Source organism: Micropterus dolomieu, linkage group LG14, assembly GCF_021292245.1.
Source record: "Micropterus dolomieu isolate WLL.071019.BEF.003 ecotype Adirondacks linkage group LG14, ASM2129224v1, whole genome shotgun sequence".
Taxonomy (NCBI): domain Eukaryota; kingdom Metazoa; phylum Chordata; class Actinopteri; order Centrarchiformes; family Centrarchidae; genus Micropterus; species Micropterus dolomieu.
The window spans coordinates 9,325,721-9,338,014 of NC_060163.1; the positions used below are offsets into that span (position 1 = coordinate 9,325,721).

Consider the following 12,294-nt stretch of genomic DNA (forward strand, 5'->3'; position numbering starts at 1 on the left):
CAGATTAAAGCCGAAGGCACTGCAAGGTGTTGTTGTTATTTATAACCAGCAGCTAGTACACTAAACCTGGAATTGCATTACAAGTCATAAAACTTTTAAGGTGAAGGTTACTAAGATTCATTATATCAATACAATCCCCACCCAAACACGTTCCTTGACACCTGCCCACCTCCGTCTTCAAGTGGAGTCAGGCCAGGTAATCCAGTCCTCAAAATGACCTTTTGTAAAATGGATGATAAGGTTTTAAACAATACTTGAGGTGTTCAAGGTGGACTTCAGTCCATGGAGTTAAGAAGTGCATTTTATTTATCATCATCAGATGCAGAGGCATTCCCTACAGTATCTTAAATAGATAAGATAGATCTGGATCATAGACTTTACACATACTCAGTATCGGTTAGTGCCTTCATGCACTCCTCACTCTACACCTAAATGTGTTACACTCATGTGAACATTAGATTATATTAGACTCAGTACTTATTTATTTGACACTCAAGTAACTACGTACATTTACCAAGTACATTTTACAGTATTGTACTTGACTATGACTATAATTTATGCATATTTCCATTTTATGCTACTTTATAATTCTGCATGATATGTTGTACATTTTACTCATCTACATTTATTTAACAGCTTTAGTCACACGTCACTTTGCAGATTAACATTTTATATTTTTAAACCTTTTACACTTTGTAAAAGATTTAACTAGCGTTTCCCTACTTTTTTGGCTTGTTTCCCCTAACAATAAAGCAGTGTTTAGTTGGGGCCCCTTGTCACATTTCAGATGTTAATGAGTTGTTAGCAGTTCCAATAAAGAGACATTTCAAGGTATCAAGGTAGTTTATTTATCATTATACAACACAAGGTTGCACAACAAAATAAAAGTTTCTAGTCCCTTCATGCTATACACATAGAACTTAGCAGATATTTCAATGTAGAATATGGTAACATATAAAATAAACATATGTATAATATATAGTTATTTATATACATATATACATACACGTATACAACCAGGAAATAATTTTGCAGTGCATTCGTTTAATTTGCATCAGTGAGAATGAAACCCCTCCAAACTTATTACATGGTTTCATTTGAAGAACTGTTTGAGGCCCAAAGAGGTGAAATTAAACAATGCTTCACAAAAGTCTAAAAGATTAATACAGATTTCTGTAGCAGAACTTTTTATTCCCCCCTGTCCCATTAACCTGCCAAATTAGTCATCTCACGACCCCACATATTTATCATTTAAACCTTTGGAGGGGACCAGACCCCTAGGTTGCAAGCCACTGCACTAGTGTATAGAAAGTAGTAAAAAGTAAATCGACCAGCTACCACAATAAAATGCTACATGTACATTACTGCATCAACGATTGAATAATGTCATTTATAAAAACACTCAATGGGACCATTTTTTTTGCAAAATTGTACTTTTTTTACTTTTTGAAACACTTTAATGATAATAATTTAGTGCTTATACTTGAGTAACATTTTGAATGCCGGAATTTTCCTTGTAAATAACAATTTTTACATTGTTTTACAGGTACTTTTACTTAAGGAAAACATCTGAGTATTTAGAGTACTAAACTATAAGAAAGAAAGAATGCGCATGCTTACATATAGAGAAGAAGGGGTTCCTGAATACTTTGATGTGGATGAAAATGTTGTAAATCATACACTTTGGCCGTGACAGTCACCAGATATCAGGTAATTGTACACCTTCGGGAGATATGTCAGGCAGCGCTCTCCACCACCATCATCAAAACACCAAGCAGTGGTACTAAAGGAATTTTCTTAGTTCATGCTATCTATTCATTCCTTCTTATCAAGTCATCTATCGCCCAATGTCAGCTGTGATTGGCCCCTCCTGCACCCCTGCACAGATAAGCAGTTCTAGATGAAGGATTGATGGAAATTTTCATTGAAAAACCTCTTCACTGGACTACGTTCCAAAATAAAGTTTCAGTTTACATAATTCTAGTGCAGCAAGTGAAAGAACATTGTTAAAGTAATTGATTTAAATTAATAACAGTTTAAAATATTATTACTGCACACTTTCTTTAACTTGTTAAAGAAAATAAGGTTTTAATAACCCAGTTACAGACAGAAATGTATTTATGATATTGGTGGTGGTGTATATTAAGTAGTCAAAATTAGCTCCTATTTATCCAACTCCAACAGTAAAAGTCTACTTACAGATTATTTTCATATTCATCTATAATACATTATGTATAATACAACCCCATCTACCATCATCTTTTCTGCATAGTGGGTACTTTTGTTACGTTAGTATATTTAGGCTTATAATACTTCTGTGCTTATGCTTAACTGAGTTTTTGAATGGAGGACTTTTGGAGTATTATTACATTGCAGTGCACTACTTTTACTTAATTAAACGATCTGAATTCTAGTGACACCTGTTTTTACATGTGACTTTTTACTCACTCATAAAAATACATTTTCATATACTGCAGCATATTTACAATTTACATTACATTTACTTTTTTTATGATGCAATACATGCTACATGTTTTCATGATTGATTTCTACAGCCTTGCTCATGTACACTACATGCATGGATAGGTTGGCAGTGCTAATGATCCATTGTCATCGTTATTGTAACCATCATCCATATTTTTAGGATGTGTATAGTCTGGAATACAAGAATTTCCTTTTAACTTATTGCAGCGTTTCAGCTGATCTCTCACCAGTTTATGATTCTAATCTAGCTTTATTGTAGGCCACATTGTGGTGTGCCATGTGGTGTGCCCGCAGTGCCGTGTCCTTGTAATAACAATAGTAATAAAGCTATCAAAGCATGGTTTTCCATTCAGGACTTTGACCAAGGGCAATAAAAAGACTGACTGAATGACTAAATAGATAACAGCAAGTGTGGCAATTTGTACGAGATTTCATGTATGAAATTTATTATCAAAAGCAGTCATCAAATACGGGCAGTTAAAGCTAGGAGTAGCTATCAGATCAACATCATATGAAACACTTTATTGAATTATGAAATACAAACATGTAATTGAGTAGGAGCCAACAATTGTAGCTGGTCCAAGGACAGGACTCAAGGACTCATTTTGATGGCAAATTTCAATATTACAGTTAATTTTTGAGTAACATGTGACCATCCAAATAGAAAAGCTGTCAACATGTCAGTCGGGTGTCCTCTCTCTCTTCCTCTTTAATAAATTAGACATTCACTTCAACACAATTCGAGTCTTATGGTCACCAAACAACAGCCTGCAAAAGAATGGCACTTCAATTAGTGAACTGATCATTATTGGTCAATGACAACAGTACAGAGAATGATTTAATCTATTAAGAATTAAGAAGGACCATCCGGCACAGGTGCAAAATTACTACAAAGAGATGCAAATTGTGTATCGTTGAGGTCTGACAAACACACTAAGTACCTTTCCTTCCTCATAAAACAATTGTGACATGTATTGTAACGTGCTTTGAGTGGTTGGAAGAACTAGAAAGGTGCTACAAATATGCACTGTTTACCATTTAGGAAGCCTTTTAAATAGTAGATGTAGAAAATGTGTGGTCTCTTCCTAAACTACCACTGTGTACTGAAGTACGCATACCTGATGAAACTGACAGTGATCAGTGCACCGCAAATGGGTCCAACCCAGTAGACCCAGTGATGGTTCCAGTGGTTCGCAGCCGCTGCAGGACCAAAAGCTCGAGCAGGGTTCATACAGGCTCCAGACACCATCCCTCTGAAACAACAGCCAGCGCACACTAACACTGTAACACACACACTGCTGACCAAAGTGACGCAGCTCAACAGTATGCTGCTCATTTTGGAAGTTGCAGTTACCTTTGCAGGAACAGAGACATCCAAAATGGATCAGCATGAGACAAAATGTTATGATATTATTTATTTTATTTTTTTTGTAACTGACAATCCAGTACCTAATGCTTCATCCCCAACCTATGGCCCCTGTCTCTGAATGGTACTTATTATTAAGGACAAACTTTAAGCCTCATAATGCACTAGGTAACACTGGGGTGAGAAATGAACACATACAAACAAAAACATATTAATTAGACAGTATCTAGAATGCAAGTGTTTAATTTAACAGTGGAAAATAACTAAGTAGGCCCACATCTACTCAAGTCCTATACTTACATAGATTATTTTAATTTCATGCTACTTAGTGTAGTAGTTCACTACATTTCAGAGAGAACTATTGTACTTTTTACTCCACTATATTTATCTGACAACTATATTTACTAGTTGTTTTGCACATTAACATGTCCACTAACAGTCAATCAGACCTATCAAGTTTAAAACCGACACCAATAGTGACCCTTGGCATCCATCTGATAACTGATAATCAACACACGTGGTGGGTTGTTGTTTCTTTTTTATGGTCATTTGAGGTGTTTATTAGTATAGGGGGAATTTAGATTCAACATATAATTTTTTGATACCGAGTATTTTTAGTATATTTAGATTTCACTACTTTTAGGCCAACAACAGGTATTTAGCATTTTTCCACCAGAATTTCATCCTGACCTTAGACCTTGTAGGGAAATAAAACATTAACACTTTCTCTTTTTATGGGTCCATAATTTATCTCTTGGAAACTTATTTTCCTAGGAAGTCTCCTGGAGATAATTAGACACACTTAAAATATGTTGATGACGTTGGGGATGACTGCTTACCCAGCAAATATGTTGGCTGTCACAGTGAGGCCAATGCAGAAAGGAGCAAACGGTGAGCTGGTTCGGCTGTTGATGGCCCCCATGCACACCACCATGGTGAGGAACAGGGTCATAATTATCTCTGCCAGAGTGGTTTTACCCAGGTCATTGTTGACTACTTCAAAGGCTCCTCCAAGGGAAGCAGCGAACATATTAGCAGGGTACATTGCCTGAAAGTAAAATAAATTTGATATATATGTGATCTTGTGCAAGATAAACATGACTAGAGTGAATCGTTTTCATTTATTTTCTCCTTTTTAATTATTTTCCACCCAACAAAGCCAGCTTAACCTCACCAGAAAATTATTAAATTATTATTATTAAAGCCACTCTAATTATGACGGGAGCAAAGGAGGAAGTCAGGTTATGTAATATAAAAAACATACAGAGTTTCACCCGAGAGACCGAGGTTTGTGTCCCATGTTAAACTACGTCAATGTTGAGTAAATTAAAGTTTTAAGTCACATAACGTTATGTAGGTGACTTTTGTTGAGTCAAGATTTCAAGAAAAAAGTTAGAATAATGAGGATAAGGACAAAATGTTGACTTGCTTCATCAGAAAGATGAGATATTAAAGGTCCCATATTATGCTCATTTTCAGGTTCATAGTCTTATTTTGGGGGTATACTAGAAAATCTTGCTTTGCATGTTCAAAACACATTCTTTTCTCATAGGGGAGATCGGGAATGGTTGTAACACGGGGAGAGTTGTAACACCACCATTTCCACCACTTAGAGATAAGACAGGAGTCATGTGATCATTTCAGTATTTACCTACTTCCTCCCTGATACCGCATGGTGGTTGTCAGGTCTGGAAACCGTCAAATTGTGAATTTATAGAGAAAAAAATGATTTTGACGTAAGAAAGTAAAGTTTTTGACCAAGACTAATTTTTGTCTAGTATCTATACTATTGCACATAAAATTGTTTGACTCATGTTAGAAGGGCAAGTCAGTCACATCAGCTGCGAAGGCACATGGGATCTGTCATGTAACACTGAGCAGATACTGCAAATCACTGCAGAAGCCGAGAGACAAGGGGTCCAGTGATCTTCCCAGTGTAGGTTACAGGAGCAGCAACAGAGTTTTCTCTGAAGAGCAGGAGAAAGTGTTGGCAGACTATTTGAGTCAGGCAGCAGACCTGTATTATTTATTGACTCCACGTGAGGTAAGCATACGAAAGGTTAGCTACTGGAGACCAGAGTAAAATCGAACACTAGTATAGGTGCCAGATAAATAGATTTTTTTTCTATTTAGTCAGGTTTTCTATTTCACTTTCTTTTAGGTCAGAACGTTTGCATATGAACTGGCTGTAAAGTATAACCTCAAATACCCACAAACATGGGGTGAGAAGCAGATGATAGGGCCTGACTGGTTCACATTCTTCAGTCCAGAGGCAACCAGCCTTACACAGGCCACAAGTTTTAACCCCATAAATGTGGAACGTTTCTTCAACAGCCTCAGACAGGTCATTGAGAGATACAACTTTGATGGGGGTGACATGTGGAACAGTCCAGTTACCAGACCGTGTTGTTGCACGTCGTGGAGTCAAGCAGGTGGGTGCGATGACATCAGGTGAGAGAGGTGTGCTTGTGTCAGTAGCATGTAGTGTTGTAGTCAAGACCGCCCAAACCGAGACCAAGTCAAGACCAAGACCAGAGTTTATCAAGACCGAGACAAGACCAAGACATTTAGGGGCTGAGAGCAGTCGAGACGAAGACCGAGGGAGGGTAAGACCGAGTCAAGACCAAGAACAGTTCCCTGCATTGCATGGCACACAATAAAATGTGGAACGAGATCATAGGTACTTCTCAAATTGATCTGAAAGATCCACATTCCCATTAAAACACCCACATACAAACACTAAGAGCTGAAATCAACGTAAGCATCACAGGGAGGGGTGACAGTCATTAACAACACATGTTTTAGGGTTACTGGTTGTATTTGAAGCAATACATTTTACTTCCAATCAAAGTTGGGATGTTAACAAATCAGACAATGCAAAAGCAATTTTTTTATATTCCCAAATTTATGGTCTTGACTGGTCTTGAAATAAAATTCCGAGTCCTCAATGTCCGAGACCGAGACAAGACCGAGTACAAAGGCGGGGGAGTCCAAGACGAGACCAAGACCATCAAAAAGTGGTCTTAAGACAAAGACCGGTCTTGAGTACTACAACACTAGTAGCATGCACTGTGCAAGGACTGGGAAATGCAATTCCCCCCTTCTTTGTATTTCCCCGTAAACGTTACAAGGACTACGTATTTCAGAGTGGCCCAATGGGGAGTGCTGGAAGCGGAAACGCCTCAGGATGGATGCAAGAGGAAGACTTCCTGTTATTCCTTGATCACTTTGCAAAACACACAAAGGTCAGCCCAGACAAGAAGGTTTTGTTTTTGCTGGATAATCACTGTCATATATCAGTAAAAGCTATCAATTTCTGCAAAGAAAAGGGGATTGTGCTACTTACCTTCCCGCCACACTACAGCAACAAGCTTCAGCCACTGGATCGCAGTGTCTACGGCCCATTTAAGAAAATGGTGAACACTGCAAGAGATGCGTGGATGAAGATGAATCCTGCCAAGACGATTACATATATGATATTCCAAGTATTGTGAAGAGCGGCATCCCCAAAAACATTCAAGCTGGTTTTGAATCAACAGGTATTTGGTCCTTCAACCCTGACATTTTTCAGGAGTGTGACTATGCACCCTCACAGGTCACTGATCGGCCTGACCCAGGTACCTCATTGACATCTGGAGCTTTCCAGCTGGACTCTCCTCCAACTCACTCTGGGATGACCTCCTCTCCTCAAACTGACCTGGGGATGACCTTCTCTCCTCCAACCTACCTGGTTACGTCTGGCTCCTCTGCAATTCACAATGTCACCATGTCCTGTGCTCCAGATGAGCCAGGCACCTCAGGGTTGTCTTTGGGTCAGGTATTCAGTCCTTCAGCCACGCTGCCTTTTACAAAAGCAGGGCCAAGAAAAACAATTGGCAGGATCAGGAAGAAAAGGTGGTCTGAAATATTCACTGATACACCAGTGAAATAAGCACTGATGGAAGAACAACAGGGAAGAGGAAAGAAAAGACAGAGCATCTTAGGTAAGAATAAAGGCAAGAAATGTTGGTGAGGATTCTGACATCTCAGATGAGGAAAACATTTGTGTTGTTTGCATGGAGCCATGTGCCCGATGCAGTCTCTGGGCCCACCTTGCCTGCACTCCAGGATTACCGACATTAATTTGTCAGCACTGTGACTCTGATTAAGAAGACACACACGCACACAGATATTGTTTTTTGTTAGAAATTGTAATATGTTTATCAAGTATACTGTTAAGTAAGTTTGTTCAAGTAGACACATTTGCATATACACACACGAGTTAATCAGACAGTCTGTTCCAGAGAGGGAGTGAGACATTGTTCTTTTATGTCAGTAAACCTGTTTTTGAAGCATATCATATGTGGCATCCATTTTTGATTCTTTTGTGTAATTGTTACAACTTACCCCAGCATGTGGTATAACCTACCCCGGTATTGGGGCGGATTGTAACAAAGGTACACCATGTATTTGACAACAACTCACAAGGTCTTGTAGATATTCTTGTATTGAATACGAGGATTGAATTGGTGTCATTTGTAGTAAACAAATGTGGTTACTTTGTGTAAAAGTTTATGAACTCTAGCGACAAAATTCAGTGAGTTATAGTTGCTGAAGCCAAAAGTGTTACAACAGTACCCGGTCTCCCCTACTGTCCATTGCTTCAGCACCTCTTTTCACCCTCTGTGAGAAATCAGTTTTAGCTCCTGTCTCTTTAACGCCTTTGTTACGTGATGTGTTGTGGTATAAATATTACAGCTGAAATAAATAGAAAAACATGTTTGTTTGTTTTTTTTTTAAAATAAATTCATAATATATTACTACATATTTAAATATGTATAATCTCATTACATATTTTCCAGTACGACGTTATGATAGACTGATGCTCTTATTGATAGCAGTACTGATAGTAAAGTAATGTGACTGTTTGGTGCTGTGGTGACAGAATGTTGAGTTCATATGCTCCATTAACTGCAGGACATGATTTCCATTTATTTCAGAAAGTGAGTAAACATTAGTACAACACTTGCAACAGCAGATCCTACCCCTAGTTCAACAAATGATCAAATGAAGATATTTCTGTGAAAAAGATATCCCAACTATGACGGCCTCACATGGACAGCTGTCAAAGTCTCTGGTGGAACAAACGAAAATAACACATCCATAGAACGGATCCGACAGGCGGCATGGATCGAGCACTGACAGGCACAGTTCTGAAATGAAGCGTGGAGATAGGTCTGGCTATGCGACACTAGGCAGCATGGCTGTGCTGAAGGGCTGGAGGAGGTCCTATGCTCAACAGACCCATTCATGACGTCAAGAAAGGAGCCAAATTCAAGCGACATGTTTGCACACAATTTTACTGAAAGATGTAGCAGGAGAAAAAGAAAGAGTGTTGTTTTGTCTCATAGTCTGGGGGTCTTTAGACAAACAAGGGAAACATTAAAAAAAAAAAATTCAATTACTATGTCAAGATTTTGAGACATTAAGCTATACTTATTTTGATTCATAATCTATTGTTTTAACTTTTCTCTAAATGTTGATTAACTAAATCACTATGAAGAGATAACTGTAGATTAGCATTTATTATCCAGTATTTTAATGTATTATCGCATAGGTTTGATTTAGTCAGTCGAAATAAATTTCACCTGGTACAATCAAATTTTAACTTGACATGAGTAGTTTCATGTTTGTTTGGTTTCTATAGTTCCTTCTTACCTTGGCCAAAAAAGCACCAGTAATCCCTCCCAACATCTGAGCTAGGACATAAGGCAGCAGGAGAAGAAGCTCCATCCCTCCACACAGGTAAACGCTCAGAGATACCGCAGGGTTAAAGTGCCCCCCACTGCAATAAACATAGGGAACTTCACTCTTTGTCTCTCAAAGGATGATATGAACTGTTAATAACAACACCCATCCATTCGACACGGCATAAACAGAATGTGCAAATGATTCTTTGAATTTGTATTAACTTTATCTATCAAATAGAACAAGTCGGTGAGTGAATCATAAGACACTATTTGAAACTATAGCCCACTCTACGGTGTTTGCCAATGTATCTAATGCTGTCTAAAATAAAGTAAACTCATTCACATGTTGAGGCAAACTCACTTTAAATAAGACGTTTTGGCAGGAAATTAAGAGCAAGCTACCATAATAATAATAAAAATAATAATATGTATATTTTTTATTTAACCTTTATTTTTACAGACAAGTCCCATTGAGACAGTCCCTTTTACAAGGCAGTCTTGTAAATAATAATTTATCACCTTTAAAAATAGAGTTTACAGGTTCCAGAGACCTTCTTATGTTGTAAAAACAAGAAATTATTGGCCAGCTCAAAAACATACAACATCAAGCATTTAAAACATACAACAAAACAGAATGTCATTATTTTTTACCTAATTTGACCGAACACCATGATCAGCACTCCTAACGCCAGTCCATGTGCCACAGCAGGCTGGAGGACACCAAGTGTCCCCACATCACCAATAACAGACGCACACCCCGAAAACACAAACAGGCACGTCCCAAACAGCTCAGCCAGGCAGGGCTGCAAATACTGCTCAAAGATGCATCTCTTCTTATTTGTGTCGCTCATGTACTTTTCCACTGCCGGTTCCACCGTCTCAGCTATCGTAAAGACCTCTGTCTTGGTTTCAGACATACTTTCTACCCCGTGTCTGTCAGATTCACTTGTTCCCCTGGTGGACCACAGTCTGAATGTACAGTGCGTCTATATGAGCCATTCTTTGGGTGATGACAAAGGGACATCCCCATTTGTGAAGTCTCTGATGCCACACCTTCCTGCAATTGTTTATACTCCCCACACTCAGTCCTGTGAAGCTCATAAAATTATTAGCACTGTTGTGAGAGTAAGACAACACACACACACACACACACACACACACACACACACATACAGATAAGGATGAGGGGTATCTTATCACTCAACAGCAACACTTGTTTTAACTGATACCACATCAGTAAAACCACTTTTTACAAAGCTGAAGAGTGTGTAAACTTTCTTTTAATGTTAAACCTGCAATAACTGATTTTCTTTGAGACCCTTGGAAGTCTAAGATCAAATCTAAATTAAAATAGAAAAGGTCTGAAAATACTCTGTTAAAAGTAAAAGCCCTGCATTCAATATCTTACTCAAGCAAAAGTACAACAGTAATTAGAATTAAAATATACTTAAAGTACCAAAAGTAAAAGTACTTCTTATGCAGAATTATATATATTATATTACTGTTATATTAGCAATGCATTAATGTGTACTTTAATGTTTGTAAATGTGGGGCTAATTTTTAATAACTTTATAGAATTACATCTTAGCTTAATCTATAATAATATATGTTTATGAAAAATCTTTTCATTTTTTAACATAATTTAAGTAATTAGGATGTAATATTTTTTCATGTCCCTTGAAGTGGACATCGGTTAAGTCTTTTCCACAAAAAACGTAATCTACATTTGCAAAGTAACTAAAGCTATCAAACAAATGTGGTGGAGTTAAAAGTAAAACATTTGCCTCCAAAATTTAGATGCTTAAATATGGAATATATACCATCAAAAACATAGAAGACACGCCCACAGTGGCTGCAGTGATATCTGCAGCCCTGACAACAACCCTCCTCCACACGTGTTTATTATCAGTTATCAGATGGATGCCAAGGGTCGTTATTGGCTTTAGTTTTTACCTGACATGTCAGTTTAATATTTAATAGGCTATCTGTAGAGAAAATTGTGATATAACCTGTCTATTTTGAATGAACATAGTAATTTGCAAAACAACTAGCTTTCAAAATAAATAAAAACACTCAAAGTACAAGTACCTAAAAATTACACTAAAGTACGGTACTTGATCATGTAAACTTACTTTCCACCACTTGTTAGCAAACATTTGTCCTTCCAACATGTAGGGAGCAACATTAGTATTTAATTGGAGTCGTATTTCTGGCCACCTACAGAAAGTAAGAAAGTAACATCTGGCTTTTAGCTTCTAAATTACGTTTATTCATTTAGCTGATGCCTTTATCCAAAGCATCTTACAATTTCTATATATGAGATCGCACACCTCTGGAGAAACTACAGGTCAATTGTCTTGCAGGGACACATTGGTGGATGTGTCATGGTGGAGAACTGAACCCAGGTCTCTCACACCAAAAGCACGTGTTTTATCCTCAGCACCATCAACACCCAATTGCTCCACTTTTCACCAGCTAGTCCCAAAACGCTGGTCTGCCTTTTGAGGCACAATGCATACAGTCTGTTGTTCGATATATTGCGTGAAGAATTGCCCCCTGAGGCTGGAAACAATGCTGATGAGAGCGGCGACAGTCATCCAAAACAGTTCAGTTGCGATCAGTTCAGCAGAACTCAAGAAAACTACCGTCAGACGATAATGGCTTGTGGGTTCAAATACAGTCACTTGTATCTGTACTTATTATAAGAAAAAATAT

General features: G+C 37.9%; 1 protein-coding gene across 1 annotated transcript; it reads right to left on the reverse strand.

The window, feature by feature from the left end:
- Positions 1 to 3,167: 3,167 nt before the first annotated feature.
- Positions 3,168 to 10,496, reverse strand: LOC123983159 (aquaporin-8-like). The gene is made up of 5 exons (XM_046069296.1): positions 10,231 to 10,496; positions 9,548 to 9,674; positions 4,690 to 4,898; positions 3,603 to 3,737; positions 3,168 to 3,252 (listed from the first exon to the last, which is right to left on the reverse strand). The coding sequence occupies exons 1-5, from the start codon at positions 10,494 to 10,496 to the stop codon at positions 3,210 to 3,212; spliced, it is 780 nt and encodes a 259-aa protein (XP_045925252.1). The 3' UTR covers positions 3,168 to 3,209.
- Positions 10,497 to 12,294: the final 1,798 nt, after the last annotated feature.

Bases quoted from the DNA above. Each gene is read 5' to 3' on its own strand.
- LOC123983159 (XM_046069296.1), bottom strand. From the start codon at position 10,496: ATGTCTGAAACCAAGACAGAGGTCTTTACGATAGCTGAGACGGTGGAA. The intron at 4,899-9,547 runs GTAAGAAGGAAC...TTTTACTTTCAG, and splicing joins CTGGTGCTTTTTTGGCCAAG to GCAATGTACCCTGCTAATAT. The intron at 3,253-3,602 runs GTATGCGTACTT...ATTCTTTTGCAG, and splicing joins ATCACTGTCAGTTTCATCAG to GCTGTTGTTTGGTGACCATA.